General features: G+C 39.7%; 3 protein-coding genes across 4 annotated transcripts in view; all 3 read right to left on the bottom strand.

Moving 5' to 3' along the window:
- The window catches only part of LOC130577645 (heterochromatin-associated protein MENT-like), an 11,975-nt gene extending 8,272 nt beyond the window's left edge, over positions 1-3,703 (bottom strand). The window contains exons 1-3 of the mRNA XM_057373146.1: positions 3,651-3,703; positions 1,650-1,825; positions 536-619 (exon numbers count right to left, since the gene is read on the bottom strand). Coding sequence (XP_057229129.1) covers positions 536-619; positions 1,650-1,817 — 252 coding nt within the window. The 5' untranslated portion in view covers positions 1,818-1,825; positions 3,651-3,703. The remainder of the gene's footprint in view (positions 1-535; positions 620-1,649; positions 1,826-3,650) is intronic.
- Positions 3,704-7,794: 4,091 nt separating this feature from the next.
- On the bottom strand, positions 7,795-17,814 carry LOC130577643 (heterochromatin-associated protein MENT-like). 2 transcript variants are annotated; one of them, XM_057373142.1, is made up of 8 exons: positions 16,746-17,814; positions 13,953-14,129; positions 13,523-13,609; positions 12,990-13,127; positions 12,327-12,444; positions 11,541-11,683; positions 10,298-10,465; positions 7,795-9,252 (listed from the first exon to the last, which is right to left on the bottom strand). In XM_057373142.1, the coding sequence occupies exons 2-8, from the start codon at positions 14,118-14,120 to the stop codon at positions 8,839-8,841; spliced, it is 1,236 nt and encodes a 411-aa protein (XP_057229125.1). In that variant the 5' UTR covers positions 14,121-14,129; positions 16,746-17,814; the 3' UTR covers positions 7,795-8,838. The 2 variants fall into 2 exon arrangements, with proteins under 2 accessions (XP_057229125.1, XP_057229126.1); XM_057373143.1 differs by lacking the exon at positions 16,746-17,814 and adding an exon at positions 15,397-15,971.
- Positions 17,815-18,036: 222 nt separating this feature from the next.
- On the bottom strand, positions 18,037-24,991 carry LOC130577642 (serpin B10-like). The gene is made up of 8 exons (XM_057373141.1): positions 24,906-24,991; positions 23,640-23,817; positions 22,511-22,624; positions 21,248-21,382; positions 20,738-20,855; positions 20,229-20,371; positions 19,492-19,647; positions 18,037-18,643 (listed from the first exon to the last, which is right to left on the bottom strand). The coding sequence occupies exons 2-8, from the start codon at positions 23,805-23,807 to the stop codon at positions 18,239-18,241; spliced, it is 1,239 nt and encodes a 412-aa protein (XP_057229124.1). The 5' UTR covers positions 23,808-23,817; positions 24,906-24,991; the 3' UTR covers positions 18,037-18,238.
- Between the last annotated feature and the right edge of the window lie 839 nt (positions 24,992-25,830).

Below are 25,830 nucleotides of genomic sequence, written 5' to 3'. Positions count from 1 at the left end.
CTTTTCAGTGCTTAGGGAGTTCATTTAATGAAAAAGATTTGGGCAGTTTCTCCTGCTGGCAAGTCTCTGGGGAGCTGATGAGCAAGGGTGAGTCAACATGCATTACCTTCAAGGGGAATTTCATCTGCCTGATATGTCCGTGCACAAGAAAGGTGAAGAGACTTTATTGGGTAGGGCTGGAGTCAGGTGCGAATGCAGTTGTTTTTCACTACAGAAAAAACCCAACCAAGCTAAAGGTGGTAAGTGGAATTGTCCAAAAATATGGATCATATATATTTATATACCAATGGTTTCTTGGTATTTCCACAGCCCAGTAAGACAGTATTAGAGCCAATCAAAATGGTGTTAGTGTCTCAGTTCTGCTTTTGAAAGACTGAATTCATGAGTTTTGCAGTAATATSAATAGTTCTTACTGACTAGAGACAGTAGACAATAGACTGAAATCAAGCAGATGTTAGAAGCCTAAAGAGTAGTTGCATTGGACTGTGCCATTCTCAGAGATTTTTATCTMAGACTTTTTTGTTGTAATAAATACCATCTTTCTTTTCTTTGGTCTTGCTGGAGAAGGTCTTGTTGTCTCAGATGAATCTTCCCTTGCAGTCTGGTTAAAATGAAGAACCTATGATGATGATAAATGTTCGTAAAGACAGCTTGTTTGCTGGAGATATATATGCCCAAGKGTTGTAAGTATGTTAGTTTTCTATGGTCATTCACCAGCCATGCCCAATGAGGGTTAGTCTGTTGAAGTTACTGAGGACATGACCTTGATTAACTCTCTGCAACTTTATCATTACTATATAGATTTTAGCCACATGGAATGCTTAATAATAGAACAATATTGTGACTGGAACAGGYTCCCCAGGGAGGTGGTCACAGCACCAAGCCTGAYRGAGTTCARGAAGCRCTTGGACAACTCTCTCAGGCACRTGRTGTGACTCTTGTGGTGCCCTGCGCAGGGCCAGGAGTTGGACTCAATSATCCTCATCGGTCCCTTCCACATCAACATATYSTATGATTCTATGAAATTTTCAATATTCACATRTCTCCATTATTCATGGGAGAATTATAATTTTTATGGTCTAACTATGTCACAARGATTTGTGCGGCTCCTGTGCAGCCAAACACATGTTTAGGAGAGCTTGCTAACTTGTTTATGCAGTATGAGAAAGCAAATATACTGCYGCCAGAACCAGCTGAGGTCTAAAAGCAGTGATATTATTTCCAAATTTCCTCTCTCTAGCATATCTTAGCTCCATATTAATTTTTTAAATAAAGTTGTCTCTTCATCACTRTTTGAGCACTGTATTCAGTTAATTTTTCTGTTCAGAGGGCAGTTAAAATGGAACATAGCATTCCAAGCAAGACCAGCAGTAGCCTCTAATGTCAGTAACTTCTCTTTGGCAGACCACTTGCAGTKCTCTGGGAACTGCAAGTGTAAGCTAAATGTAGGGGTAGTGCAGAGCAGGGAGATCTTGGAAACAAAGTGATCTGCAATGCTTACAGCATGACTGGGGCTCTTTTCTGTAACAACCTTATGGCAGGTCACTGTTCTCCCATGTTGTTCCTTTCTATTCTATAGAAGTAGAGTAAMATGTAAATTTATGTAGGAGCCACCTGTAAGGTGGTGCACTGCTGATTTCAGATCTTACCTCAGCTATCTGGGTTGCAGTGTCCCCTTTTGCTCCCAGGTGGACCATGGCAAGAGCAGTTGCAATACTCCAAGGAGAAAAGAAAATGTTTTGGCCTTTGGAAGTTTCATTCAGCTTTTTGTAAAGGTCCAGAGTGAAGCTGTTSGTTGACACTGAGAGAGATTCCATCGATGCACCTGAGATAAATGAGTGTCAGAGAGAGGTGGTGACTGCTTCTTCACTTATTTTAAAAAATACAAAGCTGCTAGTGGGAGATTGCCTCCACCTCTTAAATACAGTCTGAGGGCATCCCTAGGTAAAATATGCACAGAGACTGAGTCATCTAGTTTCTTTCTAAAACTTGCATTATTTCTTCCTTTGACATCGCTTTCAGTGTCCTGCCAGTTTTGTTTTTCACCAGTTTGTACAATTTTAGTTAAAAATGTTTTCAGAGTTTAGACTTCTTTCCAAAACTTATTTGCTCTTTACTAATTTTCGTAGAGTTATTCTTTGATTCTGAGAGAATGAAACAGAGTAATGTCTCACTGTGCTGCTTTGGGATTTTTAAAATTTGTTTAAAGTTCCAGTGCTATTATTTTCTGCTGAAAAAAAAAGCATGGTGAATGCATGTGATTCACTACATATATCCCAAAGGCTTTTAGAGTGATACAGWTTTTTATACCTATGGTGTAGGTAARCCCATATTTGGAAGCCATAGCTGGATTTGCTAATTTTTGTTTTTCAGAAAATTCTTGTATGTTACATATAACTCCAAATAGTTCCTCTTTTAACCAACAACAAATTTTCGCTGCTTTTCTGCTGGTTTATCAGAACCTGCATGTTTTCAATCCTTGTTCTGCTTCTTTYCCTAAGTACGTTTTTAGACGACAAATCCAAAGCAAACAATACAGGGTTAAACTGATTTTCCATATGTGGATCCAGAACAATCCTGTGCATCTTATTAGTACTTTTTTGGTTCATCTAAAACTTTGGTGAATGTTAGGTTAAACTCAGAACTTTCYATTGTCTTTACCAGTGTAATGACTAATTAAACATTTGGTAAACTCAGTGTAAGTTGGCATCAGCTGAAATTTAAGCAAATGAATATTTAAATCTACCTTCACATGTAATTTGTGTGCTTAAATTAAAAACTGCAGTCCTCAAAGTGAGCTGCTATGAATGTCAGAGATTGGAGGAGCATCTGGGGTTCTGAAGTTCTGCTTTCAAGCTTCCTAGGGCTCCACAACAGCTTTGAAACATTCCCAGGAGTGCTTCAGAGGTGAATGCCATGCAACCTAGCTCATACTTAAGCATTTTTAGGATCTTCAAATCAGATATCTTAGTGCTGCTCTTTGAGATGCTGATATTCCCAGAGCATACCTAGGGAACCGGTCTGAGCTGAATATTTTTACCCGAAGGGTTTCAAACTGACATMTCCTTTTCCTGCTCCCAGAGAGTTTCTGGGGAGCAATCAAGTATTTCTCAGGCCTGAGAGAGAGTGTGTGTGTGTTTGTATGAGGTTCACTGGTCTACTGCCCACTTTGGTCATCTGGCAAAGAAAAGGTCTGGATGCCTGATCCAGTAGTTATTTGAAAGTTATAAATTAGAGGCTTGAACTAATGCACCCAATGCTGAGCATCCAAGACACTGTGCTGGAGAGCCATGTTGTCTTACGTGTTCAGTTCCAGGAATGGTAGAAGGGTATTCTCTCCTGCAGCCTGTTCTTAGTCCTCTGGYCTAAATCAACCTCTAGCCTGGTGATTAAGGCACTCTTCCTACAGATCAACAAAATTTCTGCCCTCCAAGTTTCTGTAGGTTTTGCCCAGCCTTGGTTTACATTCTGTCCACTGTGCTTTGTCTCARGGTTTTCCTAAGGGCTACACTTTGTCCTATAAAATAAGCACTCCCTTCCCCATATGACTTTTGTGCCATCCTTTAACCACTCAGTTCCAAAGAATTAAAAATTYATTTTAAAGACTTCCARATAAAAGCTAGTTATTTTGAGATGAATATTTACATTACCTGAAATCCTGAGAGAGAAAAGAGTTAAGATCTGTCTTCAGTCAGGATCTGTGGCGGTCTGTGGGGCAATGAGTACTTTTGGAAATGTAGAAATATTTGCACCTCCCTTTTCTTATCTACATCCTCTTCTGGTTTTAATGTGTAGTTTCCCTCATTTATTCCTAATTCTTCTCTCTATCACCTGCTTTCAGAACTTAGAGAGAGACCTCCTCAATTCAAGGTCACTGTTAGTGAGTGTATGCCCTGGAACATGAAGGCCAGTTCCCCCACAGGTGTCCTCCACAACCTGGGAGTTTGGCCCGCAAAAAATATAGGAATTCCTGGAAATAATTCAACCACACTGCATTGCCAATGGATACAGCGATGTAATTTTACATCCTCCCTTTCTTTACACTCTAGCAAGTGGGGAGATTAATATAAACTGATCTCAAAGCTGTGGCTAAAAGGCAGTATTGAAATAGACTGTTAATCTCATTCATCCCATGGTTAAATTTGAGAGGGGAAGCATCTGAATACTTGCAGACCTCAGGTCACATAAAGGTCTTATTTTGTACTAGGATTTTGAGTTTTTGCTCTTCTGTTTCAGAAAACAGATCACAAAGGAAGTTCAGAAGGTATTTACACAGTCATCTAAAATAAGTGATGAAATAAGAGTGAATGCTGGGCTCAGTTGAACTGATGATGTTGTTTTGAAAGACTTCTGCTCCTAGCAAAGCCAGTGAACGTACTTGAGATGCCTACAGGCCCTGTATTGTAGTGAGCTTATTACTCCTCTGTGGTGGAGTGGGGGAGTTTGAATCACCCACCAAAAACTGCAAAACTGCTTKGAAAATCTGTTTGTAATGATTTCTCTTACTGAAACTGTCATATAAGAGTAGGGAGCAAAAACWGGGGAATGTATAAAACTGGATATCAGCAAAGGTGTAATATAAAAGGGTTACATGCACTCAAATGTTTCACTTTAAAACAGTGTAATTCTGATCCTAATCTGTGTGATTTAGATTAAATTGTATTGATAAATTTAATTTGTGATCGTTATCTGTCTTTTCTGCTACATTTAAGCTTAGTAAGGAATGGCCTCTGCCCACTAGAATGACACATGGAGCGTAAACAAATTACCTGCATGCAGTCAACCTATATGGGAAAAGCATCGGACACTTAAAATCGGACTGCTGCATGTGCCATGCAAGGTTTCAAGAGCAATATATGTGCCTCTCTTTCTTCATATGTTTTGTTTTTAAATGCAATTTTTGTGCCTTAAATGTCCATCTTATTTTCTGACTTCAGAAATGTATTAGGCACTGTTACATTTACTTATGAGCTTAAGTAATGTGTCTGCTGTGTATCTTAAACTGCTATTGTTTGTTTTTTAGATAAATTAATAGGAAAARGAAAAACCCCCAAGCAGTTAGTGATACTACAAGCTACAAAGATTGGCCAAAATAACAGGAAAATGAAGAAAGGACYCAAACTGTGTAGACACTCTTTGTGGTATATACCAGCTGCTGCAAGATCCTATTTGGTAAGAGACACTGAAGTTACAGAAGGGAGAACATTAGCCAAAGAAGACWTGCTCTTGGTTCTGTTGTGCCAGGTGAAAACAGTGGGAGAAAATAATATATTGATGCTGACAGAATGGTAGAAACAAGGTTTCACTGCATCACAACACTTGACCTATTGACCTCAAGTGGATTGACCTCTGACAGTCATAAAAGAGTCTTTTGATAAAACCAGTAATTTTCCTCTGGCATGCTGATAAAGTAATTCTGGCCTTTTTTGAAGCCTTCTTTCATCCCYATCTGGCTCAGCAGTGATGTTGTATCTTTCTGTCTGTTTTATTGCTGTATWTCTATTCCTGTACTCTGTAAAAGATCCACTCTGAGTAGGCCTTTTGGGCATTTATTGAAGATCAGTTCTCTTGCAGTTATATCTAGTAATAAACAGCAGAATTTAAAATCAGTGTTAGACTAAGTCAAATTACACATTTTTATTCCACAAAAAATCCTATTCAGTCATGTTCCACAGGAAGAAAAGGAGACTAAGTATAACATCTGTTGCAATAGAATTCTAAAAGGTGGGACTATAAATAACATGTGAAAAGGGGATTTCTTGTGCCTGTTTCTGATRGCAAAATAAAACTTTTWAAAATATGGATGTATTTGCATTGCAGTTAGAAAGCAGTGGGGGTTTATATGTCCTCGTCTTGAACACTAACAGTACACCAACACTGTAAATTTTCTTTGTTTTGTTAGTGTGAGCTGKGTCTACCATTTCTTCTTTTCGTGAAGTCTATCTACCACAGAGATGCCAGGGATTATTTTATGAATCTGAGATTTGTACTGGGACACAAAAGCCCCATCTTTCATTGTAGGATAAACTGAAAGCATGTTAACAGTCTGTGTTTTGACAGGCCTGGAATCACTAAGTGACAAGCAGACCAGGCTCACAACTTGTTTGTATTGAAGCATGTTTCATCAGTTTCCTGTACACTTCTTTCTTTAGTTTTCAGAGMACTTTCTGAAGTGGCTTTTCAAAGAGAAGTCTATGGACCTGAAGTTAGAAATTTTGATGATACAGAACAAACCCAGGGCTTCTTGAAATGCAGCTGTGTAGCATCTATTATTGGCTAATGCCATATGGGRTATAATGAAGGAGAAGGAACCAGAYTCTTCTCAGAGGTTCCCATGASAGGACAAGAKGCAATGGGCACAGACTGAAAACATGAAATTCAATCTGAACATAGGAGAGGATGAAGATGGTCACTTATGAGGATGATCAAACTGGCACACATTGCCTAGAGAGCTTTTGTAGCTTACAGGTATTCAAAATCCAGCTGGATATGGTCCTGTGCAACCTGCATTAAGTTAGCCTGTTTGCATAGGGGATGGAACCAGATGATCTCAAGTGGCCTCTTCTGCCCTGACAGTTTTCTGATTCTGTGAGGGTTAGCCTGACCTGAGAGCTAGATGCTGGGGACCATGAAAATAATGCAGGGAGGCAGAAATGAAGCAGTTCCAGTGTTGCTTGCAGTAGATGAGCTCTGAAGAGAGTTACCCCCATGAATGTGTATCTTTCYTTCTTTCACACTTTTCACTTGTATTTCAACTCTTACACTGGCATATATACTCTTCAAAGAAAAGCTGAGATGGGTGTGGCTTGGTACCAAACTGAGCCTGTTTGACCCTTTGCACCCTTGCCCTCTGACAGTCACTGCACTGTAGTTCCTCAGAGAGCCTCAGAGGTTCTGTTTTTAGTTTTCTTATTTTTCATAGCCTTCACTTGTGTGTTTTTCCACACCTAAACAACAAACTTCTCAGTAAAGCTGAGCCAATAGCACACAACTGGGTGGTGTTAAGTGGGTCCTGAGACAACTAAATCCTGAACTGTGGCTTGTAGGCAATGGAGGGCATTGATTTTAGAAGTAGCACTTTGTACAGGAATGAAGGTGTGGATATACTTTGTTGAAGGGAGATTTAGTTCCAAATAGAATACCTTTTGGAGAGGTGGAGTAAATTGTAATTATAGGTGGAGTTTTGTTAAGAGTAAATGCTTTTATGGTATCTCCCTCCTGCCATTCAAACCATGTTTTCTTAGATAATGTTTTCTGACATGTAGTTGGACTACCGCAATGGTTGCAAAACTTGATGCTGTTCCTTATGGCCACAGGGATAGCACAACTGCTGCCATTCCAAGCCATCAGAGGGAGCTGTTGCTGCCAGTACAGCGTTGCCTGTTCATTATTGTACATATGCAAAAGGGATATGTGGAAGAAGTCACTTCTTTCACGTTGCTTGTTCACTGTTGAACATGGGCAAAAGGGAGATTTGAAAGGTGTTGTTCTGGTCAGACTGGTCAGAGGTCAAAGCCTCTAGTCAGACTTCTTATTTCTGGTGTGTTTGAAAGGTGTGTTTGTAAACACACCTAGGATGGCATGCAGAATGACAGGGTTTGGAAAATAAGACCCTAGTGTATTAGAGTTTCTCAGTTTGTCAGTTAGGATGGTGTGGTGGTTRATTTGGAATGACAAGAATGGAAACATGCTCCAGCTGTGCAGACTGCCGGATGCTCTAAGCGAACCAAGTAACTCAATGTCTTGAATAATGCAAACACAATTCCAAGTTAATTAATTTTATTAAATGCAGCTCATGGTRAAATCAAAAGTAAAGCATCAATCAAAATCAAAATTTCACTGATGATTCTATCAATACCACTAGTATCTTTGGTGAGATGCACTCATAAGGTACAAATCAAGCATTGGTCAATATTACAGATGGCAAGGAAGCTTTGCAGGTATTAGCCAGGAAACAGGTATAATTAAGTAAAATTTAAAAGAGGAAGCAGATTCAAACTCTAACAGGTTTAGATTACATATCAATAAAAGATGTCAAGAAGGCATGTTACTCATCGTTCTCCTAGCATTTTTGCTGGTTGGAAGTCTCATCAACTTTAAACTAYAAAGTTTAGAAAAATGAGGAAAAATGTGATGTGACTGGAAGTCAGCAATTTAATATTAAGGGTTCAACAATTTTCTCTCTCAGCCTTACTTTTTCAGGAAGCTGAAAGAGCAGGAGAGAATGAGTCTGATGTGTCTATATACATGTGGTGAGACAAGGGATGGTAAGGGGCATTCTGAGATTATGCTGGAATTGCATTAAATTTTGTCAACAGTCCCAAAAATGAAATTAGGTTATGAAATAACATTGCAGTGAAAATGCATGTTTCCCAGTGAGGAAAAGGGAGAAAAAGAGAGTATACAGATTTCTACAAGTTTTTTTGGTTTTTTTTCAGGGTCTCTTTTCCTCTCTGGGAGAGTCAAGAGAATGAATTGCACTTCCCTTGAAGTCAGCATTTGACATATAGGGCTAGATGATGGCCTGTGTGCAGASAGCTTTTGTGACTCTACCTTATTCTCTGACAACAAAGCCTGAAGAGCAGATTTGATACAAGGGAGCAAAATTCTGCACTCTCTTCTCTGTTTAAGGCTGTCTTGTTAGGAAAGGAGCAGTAGAAGAGTGTTCTTTGGTTGTTCAGGATGGTTTCTGGATGCTGCCTTCTTTGAGGGGCTTGGGGTAGAAGGGAAAGAATAGGCACTTTCAGTACATGGCTTAAGGTTSAGATTCTAGCACTGCAGTTCACATTTCTCCATTGAACAGGGAACTTTGGTTGCTGTATGAGAGCAAGTGATAATTCATTCTAGAGGAGAGCAGAATCTACCAAAAAAGAGGATGCTCTTGGATTTGTTGTGTCTAATGAAGAAGCAGAAAGGATGGTCAACCTTAAATTTCAGAGGATGGCTAACATGTGCACTTGTTAGTTCTACAATGACAGCAGTAGCAGCAGCTGCCTCAGTGCCCTTCTCATCAACTGCAACAAAAGACTTGTGAAAAACTTTGGAGATGAACACATTACCCTTCTCAGCCATTGCACTAAAATCAGCATTGCTGCTGAAGGCACTGCGCATTCCCATCCTGATCAGATTATCACTGAGGTCATATYTCTCTTCCATTTTGAATTTAGGTAGGTAAAGATCCACAAAAGTTTCAGTCATCTTCTTGGAATCAGTCCATTCAGACAGCTTCTCATACGTAAGTTCTTTTTCCAGCTATCATTCAAGAAAGAAAAGGAATTTGATGTTTGCAGGAGGAGAACAATTAATTAACTGTGGATTAATCAATTTTATGGCAATGTAATGAATTAAACATTTTTAAATAGCAAATTTAACATTTAGCTGAAGGCATGGAATAGAAATCAGTTTTGCTGATGATCAGAGACAGGCTTGCAACAAATATTTGAGCCTTAATGATGCAAAGTTTTGAGCAGCGCCCTTTCCAAATTCCTTGCAAAAGACAGGGAGGGCGTTCAACATCTACCATCCCCCTTGGCAGTTCTTTCCTGTCTTTTAATTCAGTCCTAATGTGAAGAAAATTGCTGTGTGGCATGTGGTCCAGTTCTATAAAAACAGGTGTTAATATTATTGCACGTATTTCCTTGTTAGCTTTGAAACAAAGTGCTTCTGGCAAAGTCTTTCTCTGCCACTCTGTGTCCTGGGCACTATGCCACCAGGGTTCAGCTCAGATCAAATGGAGGAAAGCAGTGAATACTATAGATTCCAAGAGTTTAATAGTCTTAGAATTGAAGTAACTATAGTGACAGATTTCATTATTGTAGCAAATGCAGTCTCACCAAAACCTTATTTTTTCATAGAGCAAACAAATGGTGGGGTGGGGGGGGGAGGGGGGAAAAGAGTGAGAACAATATGATTAATAAACATCCAGGCCATGAAGAGAAGGTGTCATCTCAGCAAGAACCTGTGACTAYTTGTGCAGTGATGTCTCWCCTGAATGTGCAAGGAARGGAGATTTAACCCTTACAGATCATSTAAGATTGGGTGTCAGTCATGGGGCTGTTGAAGAGCTGCACASTRTTGACTGTGTTATGCACAGTGTTGRCTGTGTTCCYAGCAAACTAAGGGCTCTCAGCATGGAAGAAGTTTCTTGGGATTAGATTAATATTAAAATTAATTCAGCTAGTGGAGGAGGTACAACAGCATGGCAGCATGTCCTCAGAGAAGGAGATATGGTTGCCAGCCTGCCCATTCTTTTAATGACTGAGCAGTAATACAAAATGGATGCAACATGCTTTTTTACCTGTTCGAGACCYGTAGAGTTGTCCTTGATGTCATCGGGAAGGAGGATGAACATACTGAGTTCGCGTTTCACATATGGCAACTCAATCATTTTGAAATTCATTGTTTCCATGATGAGAACTGGAAATGTATTTCTCATGTGCATCATCTTTACAGGCTTGGTCTTGTTCTGAAAAGTATTTATTTAAATAAGAAATCATTCCTTGAATRGAAGGACGATGATGTCTCAGTGCAGTACAAGTAGAGGAAACTTCTATAAGCAGCTTTTAAAACAGTGATTTATCATCCGTTCTCCAAAGTGTTTCTTGACAGGACAATATTSCTTATCTTGATGTTTGTCCCAAAGCTTTTGCTGRGKGCTGAAMTGAGAAATWGTTCTCTTYTCCCCAAAACATGCCCACAGAGGAAGGAAGAAGGGCGTTAGAAATGTCTGCAAGGGTTAGGAGGATGGAGGAGGCATGGGATCTGGCCTTACAACATTGACAGAAAAACAGCCATGGTTTAAGAGGATGAGTGTTGTGGTCTCCTCTGCCTGTGATAAAAAGTGACCAGTTGATTGCTTAGCAAAAGGTAACATTTGTGTGAGAGCAAAAGGCCTCATTATGACACAAATTCCTGGCAATCAGTCACCTTGTCAGGAGTATGTAACCTCCCTTAACATCTACATTCCTTCATTCAAGGAAGCAGACTATGTGTACATGCTATTCAGAAGGCAGAAGGTCAGGTGGAAGTTGCACAGAGTTCTGGTCTTTTAATGTGAATTCATTAACATCTCTTCCGCATACATGCCATTAACACTTCTAGTCTCATGCAGCCATGCATCAGCTCAGGGCACCCTGTTGAAACTGTAATTGAGCAGGAATGATTGTGCCCACCTTAGCTGCATAGTGCAGAAGCCTGGTACCGTAACCATGACAGGCCATATAGTTCCTGYCCATGGAGCCTGGACTCTCAAAATCATGCTTTTACCATTTACTCATTTTTAGCACTGTTTTACAAAAAGGTCTTAAACAACTGTAGTGATTTTGAAAAAAAGTAGCTGTTATCTGGAGCTCACTAACATTTACCTGAGCACCATCTCAATGTTTGAGTGAGCTGAGGACTGACAGATATTGCTGTAACCAGCTTTTAACAGATTCTAGTTACCACAAGGATACCCAAAAGACTTATGTGATGGAAGGAATTCAGCAGTAGCTGTTGTGATCAGGTTGTTTACAAGGAAGAGGAATACAAGAGGAACTTACCTTGCTCAGTCGGAAGGGTTGCAACCCTGTGTCTTYTGCCTTAAATTTTGTTTCCCATTCTGCCTTGAAGTAAATGGCATTTATCAGGATCAGCTTGGTGGAGTTTGTCAGATCTTSTGGATTCAGCAAGTTCTTGATTTTGCCTTTTGAAACCAGAAGAATAAGGTTTCATTCCAGCACAGTGAGGAAATTTTGATCAATTTTTCTGTCAGTTCAGCTTCTTAGTAAAAAGTCCATGCCTCAGTGCCCTACCCCCTAAAATGCTCCCCTGATATAAATCAATGCATTTCTTTACAGTCTCCGAAGCTGTTTGCTGACCTGTYCCCCTGGCTAACTGACAGGGATTTACTCCTGCCTCTAAAAAAATCACAGCCTCATGGTGAGCAGCTAGAAGCAGAGCACCTCACTGGCTGGTTACACCAGGCAGAAGGAGGGCACCTCTGCTCAATGCAGGGTGGTACAGCAAGGTGGGTATCCCCACCTGCTCTGGAGCAYACTGGTAAGCAGAGCTGTCTCTCCCCTCTGCCTGCTCTGCCATGGTGTGTGGGTGCAGCACCAGGGCGCAGTTGTGCCTGAGGACCACTGCTGCAGTGCCTCCTCAAGGAGCTCAAGAGTGCTGCTCTTTCTCTGTCCTYCCACYACATCTCTRCTCACTGCCCACGGCCACATCAGAAGGCATGGCCTGGCTGCTGCAGTAGCACCTGGGGAAGCAAGGGCACCTGCCCAAAGSAAATTGCAAGCTGACTTTGTGGGTGAGCAAAGATGTTGGAGTTGAGCCCAGCTTACCCTCAGTTTGTTTTTCAACCCAAGCGTTGATTTCCTTTCCAGACTGTTCTGGTGCTGTCTTAAAGTTAACCTTCTTTGGTTCTGCTTTGTAGTAGTTCTTACTGAGCTGTATGTATGTCTGCAAAATGTCAAAATAGGGAGCAAAAAATTTCTAGAGAAAATAGTACTAGAGAAAATAGTACTAGAGAAATATACTATTTTTCAGTCCCAAAGGGAAGTTATTAGCTCTTATATTTGATATATTCTTGGGCCTAGAGGACTGCAGACTTCTGGTTGTTGTTCTCTGTTGGACTGTGGGTAAACAATTAAGAAATCACTGAACAGAAATTTTCCTTCTTTTGTTTGAAGTTTTATCTGGAGAAGTGAGAAAGGCCATGCATCTGCTATGGATGTGCTTATTTTAATGTCTGATTTACAAYTCTTTGTCTTAGGGGTTACAATACTAAAGGCACACCGCATGAAAAGGAATCCCTACAATACAGCCAAAAGGCAATGCATCCTTAAATTCTGTGAGCAGACCAAGCACTATTTTCCAGTTAAGTTTATCACTGGAGTCCAAAGCTCTTATTTGCAATATTCAAGGCCAGCTTCAGAACTGTTCTATTAATTACAAGTAATTAAAAACAAAATTTTTTTTGTACTTGTCTATGAGATTTAACTTACAGGCAATAACAGGAAAGTTTTTTCCATGTAAATGCGGTTGGCACTTCTCAGCGAGTAGGTGCTTCTGGGTTTGTTTATAGCAGTCAGAAGCTTCTTGAAGCCGGAATGGATATCTGCAGCTTGCTTATTCTCAGGATCCTTGGAAAAACAAACCAAACATTCAACCATTTCATTTTTCCATGAAGCTTTCAAAACATGCTAAGTGATGTACGTGGRAGAGGGATTTCTTACTTTTTCTTTATACTTTTTACTTTTTAATTTTCGAAGTTTACCATCACTGCAATTTGCAGGGCTCTGTTCATGACTGGATTTGCCATATAGCAAACCTTCCAGACTATTCCCATAACTTGTCCTTTCATGCTTCTCAGAGTCTGAATGAGTGAAAGGAACTGCACTTAAACCTGTTGTGAAGTATAGTTGGGGTTTGTAATTTAAAGGGGGATGTAGACAATAAATACTGGGCTCCTAAAGCTGTATCTGGACATTTTGCTTCTGGATATTCTTTATCATGGAATTTCAGTTCTAATAAATACCAATTTTCTTCTCTTTGGTCTCCCTCGAGAAGSTCTGGAGACAGAAGAAGAGGATTCAGCTCTTGCTCCTTGAGTGAAATGAAGGACCTGCAAGCAGAATTTCCAAAGGTAAGAAATAGGCATGAAGGACCTTGTGAGACTTAAAGTCAAACAGGGATCAAATGGTTGTCATGTTTCACTCCTTGTGATCACTCACTGTGCTATCTGCTGCTTGGGTGACTAATCAAAGGGATGCTGAAGCTGTAGTGTACATAAATCCCATGGAATAACAATGAGTAGCACCATCCCCCTCCCAGACCACCAACACAGTGCTCCTGTCTGCATGATGCAAGGCAGAACTCCCTTCTATAGCTATTGCTTCCAGCAACAAGAATGTGTTTGTGAAAATCCAAATGGTTCTCCTCAGAATAACAGAATAAAAGCAACCTACCTCTGCCATCTCAGTTGCTGTAGTCCCTTTTGCTCCCAGGTATGTCAGAGCCAGAGCAGCTGATATGCTCCAAGGGGAAAAGAAAATGTTTTTTCCTTTGTTGGTCTCATTCAGCTTGTTGAAAAGATCAACTGTAAACTTGCCAACTGATATTGAGACCACTTCCATTTTTACAACCTGGAAAGAGGCAATATGCAAAATTATACTATTTGAATGTTAAAAAAATTTGTAAATAGTACATATTAGTGAGAAATGTTACATGTGCACCACAATCCATTTAYACCCACTAAAACTAATAGCATAATTATATGTTTATCTTCCACAYAGATACCATTTGCCACCTGTTAGAAGCAGCAATTTCTGTTAAGTTTTTTGTCTTCTTTTACACACCTACCATTTTCTTTGTGTTTCTTTCTGCTTTTGATTTTCAAAGATGTGCAGATTTGTAACCTCTGTATTTCTTTTCCTTTTTGTCCTTAACTAATGATTTATCAAGGCAATGTTCCCAGGGGAATTTATATGCATTTTTAATACATTGGTTCACAACACAGATATCTGAGTTTTCTACTATTTCATTTTGGATCCCTATAGAATTGAGAGCTGATACTGTGAAAAAAWTTAGGCATAATTTTTAGGCTCATTTGCTTTTCCTGACCCATGGCCTATTCTGAGTAGTTTAATGAACAGCAAAATTGTTATTTCCATGTAGATTGGTGGAGTTTTATTCATTGTGTRTACCTACCACCACTTCTGTATTTTGTTTCCAGCAGTACTTTTTTCCCCAGAAACTGCCTTGAGGTTATGAGTACTCCAGGCTTTAAGATATCTACCCAGTAATAYTTGCCTCATGTAATTTACCACTCAAGAAACCAGAAATGTTCATATTATTGTGGTTGTTGTTATTAATATTTGYATCTATGGAGTGGAGCAACAGAAGTTGTGGGGCAATCTCTGWAGTTTGCAGGTATATATCAAGCATTTGTCTTTCAAACGACTACAGTCTTTCTGGCAATCAGTGTGCTCTCAGTACCAAATCTGTACCATATAAAGATTTTCTTTCCTTGGAGAACACAACCAAGAGAGCATCAGGAWGGGAATTTCTGTGTTTAGCTAATAAATACTCCTCTGAATCTCTGGCTTGATAATGTGCAGTGCTGTGCCTTCACCTCAAGCATGGAATTCCTTTATCAAAATGAAGATTTTTAATCATAATGCAGTCACTGCCCTAAGAAAACTTCCCTTCTTGTGAATAATTCTGMCCCAAATTAGGAGTTTTTCTTAGGTTCACAGATTTATTTTCTCTAAAGGTTGACATTTAGAAAAACACAAGGCAAGAAAAATGCATTATAACACTGGTGTATTGTCATTTACCATGCAGTCACACGCAGCACAGATCGCTTTTTAAAAAATCATAAAATTTACTTAAATTTATTTAAATACTTACCTTTAATGCTGTAAGAGAGAAGACTTAGGTCTTATCTTCAGTCAGGTTCTGTGTTGTGTGTTAAGCAATTTTTAAATTAAGAAACATMGTACTGCTTGCCCCTCCCTTTCCTTCTTGTCTACATCCAGGTTGTTTCTGCCTACCCAAAGTTACTTTCTACCACATCCCCAAAAGATCTTACATAATTCTGGCCTCTTTGTTGACCTTGTCAYTTTTCAAGTTTAGGCATTCCAAAAGGTCAATGGAATTAAAATCTCAGCTCTGTTGTTACAGCACAATAGTCTACTGACAGGATCACAAAGCAAGTCACCCATTCCAAAGGTTTTCTGGTGTTGTGGAGATAACTGCTCTGTTGTTTAAAATAAGTGACTGGTAAAAATGTTACACAATGTTTCTGGATTTAAGCAGATATTGAGGGTCTGTTTCTTCTCTCTGTGACTCCTGTATTTCAAATGTAGTACTTCAGCATGAAACACCAAACTTAGTGATTGTGTTAGACACTGAGTCCAGCTTCAGGTTCAAGATCATTAGGAACCCAGACAAAGGCATAGCCATGAAGGAGGGTAAAGGATGGACACCCCACTAGTTCGTGAAGAAACATCATTGCAGTCATAGCTCGGAATAATTTGAGACAAACACTGCAAAACACTGAGTTACTGCACAGTAAGGAGCAGGGCTCAAAAAGGGTAGAGAGAAAAATTACAATGGAGGCAAACATGGCAYAGGAGTTGTCGCTTGTCAGTCCCAGGAGAGAGACAGTGATGGAAGAACAAAGTGGTGGCAACAACTGTAACACTCTGGAGGGCAGAGGAAGGTGARGGAAGGGAAGGAAATTGTACTGTGTGCTAAGCATTTTGCTGCAAGCCTGATTACAGGAACAGAGTCGGTCAACAATTCTAAAAGATGTCAGAAATCAATGTTGTGCAAGGCAGTGAAGAAATGCCAGAAATTAAACAAGTGTTACTTTTACTATGATGAACAAGTCCTTCAGAAATTTGGGTAGGAGAAAAGTCAACTGAATGGTTAGGTGGTGGGAAAGCTTAAGCCCAGAGACTCTCAAGTCCCAAAGATATGTGCTGTGAGCAAGGTAGATGCCTTTGTCAGTAAAGATGCCAGGCAGGATAAGAAAGGAAGATGTCAAAGCAAAGTAGCTCTTGAAAAGAGAGAAAAAAAAATCAAACATATTAATTGAAAGGGGCATCCAGAGATCAACCTCCTGCTTGGAGCAGGGCTATGAGTAGATAAGGTTRGACACAGTCCTTCAAAGTATGGAGATTCCTTTCTGGGCAACCTTCTGCAGTATACTGCTGCTCATTATGGGAAAAGTTGTTCTCTAATGTGCCACTCACCTCTCACTGTTGTGGCCATTTCCATTCAATAATGATCTGGCACTGCTGACAGGACATCAACTCTGTTGTCTTTGCAATCATGTTTAAAATAGTTGAAGGAGAGGTAAAAGGTCACTCACACTTCTATTGACTTTAAAGGCCTGTGAAACAGTTTGTGTGCATGTTGGCATGGTCTTGTTCCTCCTTGGCCTTCCAGGCCTTTATTCCCAAGACACATCAGGAAGTACTTCAGAGGCTTGTCCATGGGGACATGAAGTCCTTGTATGAGGTGAAGGAGGGCATGGCAGGATTGGACCTGAATGCATGGGTATTCTGGGTCATGTTTCACTACTGAGACAGGCTGAAGGCATTTATCTTGGGGTTCTATAGGGACAGAATAAAGGACTTACTTCATGACACTTTTCCTATATTCCTTCCCATTTGGGAAGCAGAGCCTGAAGGGACCCTGGAAGCAGCTGACCACTTGAAAGGAAAGAGAAATGATTCAGTGACAGTCAGTCTCTTCTCTGCCACGAAAAGGGAGTCCTGCTGTTTCGAGATGTGTTTCTAGTAAGATGTTTTTGGTGTGTGCAAGTCCTTTAAGAAACYTGGTCCTTTGCTCTCTGTTGTGAATTCAGACAAGTAAGGATCATTTCCTGCAAACATACATGACTGTTAGGACATTCTCTTGGAGAAAGAGCTGTTATATGAGTAAGWATGACCTGGGAGATTCACATTCATCTTTCAGATAGCACTTAGGGCATYAGTACTACTTATATTAGTATTAGACTTGATTCTCCCACTTGATCTTGCCTCAAACCAATAAATAAGTGACAAAGCAAATTGAAAGCAAAGCAGTGCAATGCTAGGCTAGAAACAGTGTTGTATTGGGTGAAAGGTTATAAATGTTATATATGTTGTTACATGTTTTTCAATTCCTGTGGGACAGAGATTAGAAAGTACATGTTAGCCCCTTTTCATGCAAAAAAAAAGCACCGGTATAAGGATCAAAGGGAATTTTGCAGGTTTGTTCTGTTACTAGCTCTGCCAGGCTGCAAAGTTGKCAAAAAACTGACAAGAATGTGGGTGAGGTAGCCCTCCTGAGRGSATTAGCATGAGCTGAAACCAGTRRAGATGCAGTAGCATTCTGCAAGAAKGAGATTTTCYTKTTTCTTTTCTTTTTAGGTAYCAAAAAWATAAAATTACTGGCTTAGATCAACTCAGTCTGTTCTGAATTGTGGAAGCTCTAGTTCAGAAAGTGCTGAAAAGACACAGCAATGTAATTCTTTGCACAGTTTGGTACTCACAATGTAGTGCTAGCAGTTTTGTGTTCTTTGGCCAGGAAAATGAGCCAGAGGCATGAATTTGAGGTTATTTTTAATAAATACTCTTCTAACATTGAGAGATTTGTCAACAGTACAGGAAAATTAAGAAGTGCACAGACTATTGAGATGCTCTTTGTGGTGTGTACTTAGTTCATTGTTGTTGCAATAACCTGTTTAGTAACTGAGTTTCTAGGGGGAAGAGAACCTTCCCAAGAAGAGGATAGTCTTGGTCTTGTTGTGCCTGATAAAGAAGAGGAAAGGGTGATCTGCCAGAAAAATAATAGTAGCACCAAGACTTCTTGATGCCAGTGTTGCTGAGCTGGCAGCTGCTGCCTCTGTGCCTTCTTCATTGACTTCCAGGTAACACTTGTGAAAAACTTGTGACAAAAACAGATCACCAGTCCTTGACATTGCTGTGAAATCAGCTTGACCTTCTGTGAAGGCATCTTGTATCCCCATCCTGCTCAAAGTAGATTTGAGGTCATATTTCTCTTCTAACGTGAATCTGGGCAGATAAACTTCCATGTTCATTTTCTCCATTAGTTCTGGGTTGGTCCATGCMGACAAGTTTTCAAAAGTCAATTCTCTTTCCAGCTGCAATTAGTTAAAAGAAGATTAGAAAATCAAAGAATGTTTAAAATCTGCACCCTAAGGGTTATTTCTTCTCTTTTCTTAAATGGACAACTTTTCAAGAGATTGTAAGGGTACAAGAAAAACAGTAATGAAACTGCAGTTTGGAGATCTTTTTAACTAAAGGAGGATGTTGCTCTGTGGTATATCAATCCAGTATTTGGACTGTTCTCAGTAACTGTCAGGGAATATAGTAGAGCTACAATTGTGTGGTTGATTTTCTGTTCCCAGTGCTGTCTTCCCCATATTTTAGAATTTACTGAAAAGAGCTCACCCCCTAATACCCATCCTCCCCTGACATCTTATAAATGAAAATTTCTGGAGGGTTTGCTATCCAAAGGCAGAATAAGGCTTTTTACAGAAGGTGGCAGTGTCCATACATATTAGTTCTGGATATGGTGGAGTATAACAGAGACTGCCCAATTTTTGCTGGTTTACTTCAGTATGAAATAATTATCTGTCTGAATTGGTGTGGACAGTGGATCTCAGCAGGGCTGGTTTTCTGTCCTCATTTTTGTTTGGCCGGAAAAGGAGCAATCTTACAGGGTTTGGGTTACCTATTTCCAGGACTGATCAATAGTAGAAACCACAGATATGCTAGATTCCAAGACTAAGAAATCCAGTCTGAGCTCCAAGAGTTTCAAGCTCACAGTACTAGACCAGATTTGGGATTTGCTTTACCTTGAGCCTGATCAGTACCCTCCTTCCTGGAAACATTCCTGCAGCCCGGTCTTTTACCTCACACATGCATAAAGTAAGTAAATAATGACACTCTTATTTTTTCACATGATTTATGTTCTCAGTTGTTTTACCTTTTGTAAGCCAGCGATGTCAGTCGGTAGCAAGATAAACATGCTAAGGTCATTATTGACATATGGAAGCTCAAGAACATCAGCCTGAACTGATTCAATGTAGTTTAAGTTAAATTTATCCCTCAGGTACATCATGGSCACTGGCTTAGTCGTATTCTGCAACAAATCAAATTGAATATTTTGCATTTATATTCTGAACAGTAAAAGGACTGAATTAAAGTAGCACAGTAGATGTTTATTGTATTTACTGTACTAGCTGYCCAATGTGTCTGTATCCTTATGGGTAGGACACAGAACACAGGATCTTCAGAGGACCCCTGGTTTTCTGGAAAGGCACTTGGAGCCATAGCAGGYTGTCTGAACTGTCTCAGATGACACAAATTATAGGAAACTGTATATTCTGATTTGTTGAATAGATAAAAGTGAAAATGTGAAGAATTAACCCATATGTTTTGCTCATCTCTCTGTTTTTCCTGGCTTCAGAGAATGGAAGCTTCTTTGAAGTCAGCTTCTGACAATTTACTTATGGCTCAGGGCCTGGTATGTGTGTGCAGCCTTAGAGCAGAAAGTGTGGTGACATAAATATACTGAATATAATGTATATTTTAAATGAAATAACTATCATGCCACATGGATTTAAAGGGAGATGGAATTTCCTCCCCTCTCCCTCCCCACCCTCCATCTATTTCAGGTTTTTCCACCTGCAGCATGGGAAAGAGAGCAGTATATTGCCATACCATGTTTGTTCTGAAAGGCCTTTGCCTGGTGGCTTTGGCTTCAAACTTTGTTGCCCAGTTTCCTTTGAAGTAGAGCGTATTTATCAGGACTAGCCTGGTGAGTGAATCTACGGATCCAGGAGGCAGAAGATTTTGGATTTTACCTAGAGAAAATAGAGGGATGTTCACACATCTGTGCTGTTTCACTGTTTTGGTGTAAGTGCTGGCACAGTTTCTGGGGGTACAAATCAGAAGCTTTGGTGTAAGTGCTGCCAYAGCACCTATCTATCTTGAGATTATTGGCAAATATGTAGTTACTGGGGTAATCTTGATTTACAAAGAAGAATAAACCATATTCCTCCTACACTGAGATGGAAGACACTTATTTTAGTAAGAGCTTGTCAGTAGATGAATAATTCAGGAAAAGTCTGATTTACCTTTCTGAGGTGAATTGTTTACCTGCCATGGGTCCCCTTTGGAGACACCAAAATGGCTCCTTTTTGATTTGGARAAGAGGGGCTGGCACTTACCTTCAGTCTGTTGTTCAACACTGGAATTGATGTCTCTCCTGATTTCATCTGCTGCTCCCACAAAGTCAACTGATTGTGGCTCTGCACTGTAATATCTCTTGGCTAGCAGTAAGTAATCCTGCAGTGCAAGAGAGACACGAGACTTAAGTTTGTTAACTGACAGTAATAGTGTACTGCTACAGCCAGAGGTAAAAATTACATGGACACAAGCACAGCGCTTTCTCAAAAGCACTAAGTATTTTTTAGTGGAAATACTCAGTTTAAACATTCTTATCTAACTATATCTACAAATCAGTCTGATATTACAGATATTACATTCTGATATGTCCGAAAACTTTAAAATTTTAATGTCCAAAATCTAAGGAAAACTCTCATGGAAAATATTCAAGTTAAGGATAATAACATAATTTGCAAATGTAGCAAAAATATTRAAAAGTATATATGGCTTATGTTGCCATAGGTATATTATGAAGATTAAACGATACTGCATAATATGAATAACAGTCTTACCTTACTGAAAGGCAATGATTTTTCTCCATATAACTGGTTGACACTTTTAAGCAGGTAATTTTTAGTGGGTTGGTTGATTTCAAAGTTGAGTGCTTTAAAACCAGGATGGACATTATCTGCTTTGCCAATTTCTGTCTTGGAGAAAGAGAAAAAAAAATAATATTATTCATCTGTTGTGTAAAAATCCTGGGTTTTCCTTCACACAGATCCAAGTATTTGTCTTCAGGTGATCTGTTACCTATATTACAAAAGAAGAGGCGCTATAAACTGGACAGCTATTAAAAGAGTTAGAATCCATATCACTACCCATAGTACTGCCCATAGCACTCCATAATTCTTACGATTAGTGCAAGTGTTACTCATGAGGAACAATCCCTCTCCTGTTCATGCAGTGCAAATGAGAAGTTTACATAAYTCCTAAAATAAATTTTCCCACCCTGGGATTTGTCTGTGGGATGCAGATCCAYTCATCAGAACTAGMAGCAGTTGGGGTTTTGTGGGCAGAYTGCAGGGAAATGACCCACCCCCCTTAAGAATATGGATGATGAGAAAGAGCAAGAAGAGCTTGACATCAAGGYTGAATTGTCAATGAGAATAAAAGCCTTGACTGACTCAGAGGGATTACATTTGCTTTACTGTATTTTTCTGCTGTGTTGAGTTGCATATTCATTGGGACAAGATGCCTGCCCATCACTTCTAGGTCTTATCTCCGGAATACAATGATTCCCATTTCTCTAAGTTTTATGGCAGGCAACTGGTCTACTTTGAAAAATCCTAACAYATACATTTATGTTGTTAACTTCTCAGCTGAAATGGAGACTAATTTCTTAAGCATTTCAAGTATAGGTATCCTGGAAAAGTTAAGGTTCTGGGTTTTGTTGTCTTGATGCTGCAATCAAAAGTGTGGAAGCGGACCTCCTTTCTTGGGATTAGCTCTCTGAGGTAAGAGCTGTGTTAGCTTTTGAATGGTAATAGTTTGAGAAAGAAATCTGTCCTCGGAGCTAAAGGGAAAAGACCGAGAGATATATTGATCATCTAATGTTAAATTTTGCAAATTTGAGGTTAGATTGTGCAATTCTGTGTAAAAAAAGGAAGCATGTAATAAGTATTGCAGTAGGTGAAGGTATCACTGGATGCCACACCAATTAATTACATATACACTAAATCTGAGGGACGCAAACATAATGCAAATGTGGAAAGAAAAGACAAGCAAGAGAGGATGTGACCATGCCCGTAGCTTGATCTCCAGCTTGGATGAGATACCTTCTGGAAACATGCACGTCGATTGGATAGACTCTCTTCTGTTCTGGAATAGACTTGCATTCTTATGGTTGTGGTAACATTTTTGGCTCCTTCAGCTTTATTGAAGTGAAGAACCTGGAGTGGAAAAAGCAATAATAAATGCAACCTGGAGTGGAAAAGCAATAAATGTAGAAATTTTGCTGTCTCAGTCTGCTGTGGGTAGTGGTAATGAAGAGAGTCAAGCTCAAATTTTATTCTTGTGTCCAGTCCTTACTGATTATGAAATCTTTGGCTAGGTCTTGATGCCCRTGTTTACGAAATGGCTTGTGCAAACTAAGCTGAGGGCTGCAGAGCAAAACTCTTATGTATCTGGCCTTCATAGAAGCTTCTGCCTGCTTTGAGTTATGCCCTGGGATGATCAATTAATTCCCGGAAAGAGCCAATAACCTCCAGACGGAGTCTACCAAAGCAGAAGTCTAAATGGAGCTCTACTGTGTGTCAGAAAGCCTGGAAATTGTGCAGGCAGTTTCATGCCTTAAATCACTTTCTCTGGGCTTATTCACCTTACGCAGGGTACAAAGAGGTGCAACCAACCTTGGAACAGTTTTCAGAAGAGCTGTGTCTTTTGTTTTGTTTTGTTTTGCCTTTATCCTAACAGAAGATCCCTCCTTTCTTTTTTACCCTACTGGCTCTCTTTTGTCCTGTAAATCAGGGGTTAGATCACTGCCTTAGCAGGTGGCACAACTTCTGCCTTAGCAGATGCAAACTCACAAGCCTCCCCTTCTGCCACAGGAGCTAGGTAACTGCATCAGCTTTTTGGTAACTATGCACTGGGGCTGTTCTCTCCCTCCTCTGATGAAAACATGAGCCTTGAACAAGTGCAGCTTAACTATTTCAGTCAGTAATTCTGCCTGTAAAATGCATACCCCAAAGAAAGGATTGTAGTCTCAGCATGGTTTTTCTCTAATCTTGTAGATGTGGGTTTATGTTTAGCAAAGCATGAAACTTACAGTAACTATAAGGGAGAGTCCTGAATACTCTACACATATATGGCTTTCCTCTGCTCCATCACTGAAAATTTCTGGCTTGGAGGACAGTACTCCAAGAGATCAACCCTTTCAGACAGCTACRTTTTAAAGCCCACACTCACCTTTGCCATTTGATCTGCAGTGTTACCYTTGGCTCCCAAATAAACAGTAGCCAGGGAAGATGAAATACTCCAAGGAGAGAAGAAAATATTCTTGTCATCATCTTCCTGACATTGCTGTTTGAAAAAGTCGAGAGCAAAACTTGTGTTTGCTTCATTCAGTGTGTCCATTGTCCTGAAGCTGCACAGAAAGGGAGAAAAGATGCTTTTAATGAACCATGAATTAYGCTTGCTATTTGTTTAGAAGTTCCTCTTCACTGTTTGAACTTTTTTTTTGTGATTTAAAGATTTTTTTAAAATTACCTGTATGGAGAAAGAGGAGGATGAGCTATTATAAAATCATAAAAAGTTTAGCATGTCCTGTCTCACTGATGACATTAGCTGTCATTTTTAGAGATGAACCAGACTCCAACTTTGTTTCGTATTTGTTTACCAGGACATTTTTGCACTGTCCTTTAGAGTATCTCAGAGCTGATAGTGTTATTCAGCAAAGCCTGGGCTAGAGACTACTGAGAAACTGTCTTTTATGACAAATTTTATGCTTCAGTTTGTTCAAGAGCCTTTTGGTGCTCATCTCTGTAGTGATCTGATACTCTGGTAACAGTAGCAGTCAAACTATTCCTTTAGGTCAAGACAAAACACTCCTTCCTATACTTGAGCAAGCATTGCCCCARTTAAATGCATGCTAAGTATCCTGAATAACCTTTCTGACTCTTAACAATGTCCTGAAACTCCGTCTTACAGCGCTAGCCCAGATCTTAACTTTCCAGTTCTTCTACAATACAAGCTTTCTTATTCAGTAGACCACAAATCCTGCTATTTCTCATTTGCCTTGCAGGTTTAGCTGTGGGTTCTAGTCAGGGACTAGGAGCTATTCTGGTTGGTATAGGATGGCCTTAGAAAATAAGACAGTTTRGGAACCCTAGCAGTTTGCAAACCAGGAGCTGACCTAATTATTCTAAGAACTAAAGAGCATAAAAACAATTACCTGACATAAGAAAACATACTGGTTCTTAGTCTGCTATGATATATATGCTAGTCAGTGAGCTCTAGAAATTATAGAACTCTGAACAATAAGTTGCTCTTCCTGTGTATTTTTAAGACTTTTCTCTTCTAGGCTATGCCTATGAAATCTTAGTTAACTACTTTCCCAAGATTTAGTTGTTTCCAGTTCAGATACCTGCTTCATTTTTTCCTATGCATTTGTCAACAAAGCAACATCAGCCAAGAATAAGTGAAATAAATATTATCTAGAAATCATTACAGTACCTTGTTTTGTGCAGGGAGAAAGACTGCTGCTCTGGGTGTCTCCAAGGTTTCTGCAGTTCACATGAAGGGTAGGATGAATTTATAGTGTGCCTGGCTGGTTCTGCAAAGGTTCTATGACTCATGACTCTGCAATGTAATATGCCCTATAGGCCACATCCCCGTGGAAGAACTGAATCACCTCAGAGTAGGATGTGAAGTGATGGTAAGAATGATACCATACAAGAACTTTACAAAACTGACTGCYTAAGTATTTCTATAAACACTTTTGTGGCAACAGGCTAGTAACAACTTGAACCCACACTACTCTGAACAAGCTTTCTTTTGTGGTTTGKAGAGTTTAAAAAAAGGCAATTGCTGACCTACTCTTTTTGTGGTTTGTCTAATAGAATTTATCTCTGAGAAACAGACAGACAAAGAGACTTCTTACGTCTGAGTTTTTCTATTGTCCATTTCCTTCTGAGAAAGAATTTGTCACTACTGGTGGGTTTCTGTTTTGGAAAAATGGGTTTTGTTAATCTTGAGGAATTCTAAGACTGTACAGCCAGGGAAATGCTGTTACTGTGAGATGGGGTGCCAGACCCTTACTTGTGTTAGCAGTAGGGAACATCACTTGAATCTAGCGTGGGTCTTAGATTAGACTTCATTTCTGTTTCCCCACCCAGTTTGGAAGCTGTTTGACCAATGTAGCATGTCAGAGATCGATTCCTTATTTTCCATTCCAGAAATGAATTTTCTGTCAAATCCTCTCTTTCTTCTTTCCTGGGCTACTRAAATTCCTCCTTCCCTAATTYTCCTTGCAATCATGCTGTCTCTTCTTCTGTAGTCCTTCCTGTATCTGTCCATCCACCSTCTGAGCCCTAACTGAAACACCCTKTACAATCCTACCTTGCCCTCTATTTCMTTTTTCWTCTCCACACTGTTAATA

Source organism: Malurus melanocephalus, unplaced genomic scaffold, assembly GCF_030028575.1.
Source record: "Malurus melanocephalus ecotype Western Australia unplaced genomic scaffold, MMel_1.1 scaffold_187, whole genome shotgun sequence".
Taxonomy (NCBI): Eukaryota; Metazoa; Chordata; class Aves; order Passeriformes; family Maluridae; genus Malurus; species Malurus melanocephalus.
This window is presented reverse-complemented; position numbering and strand designations above follow the sequence as displayed.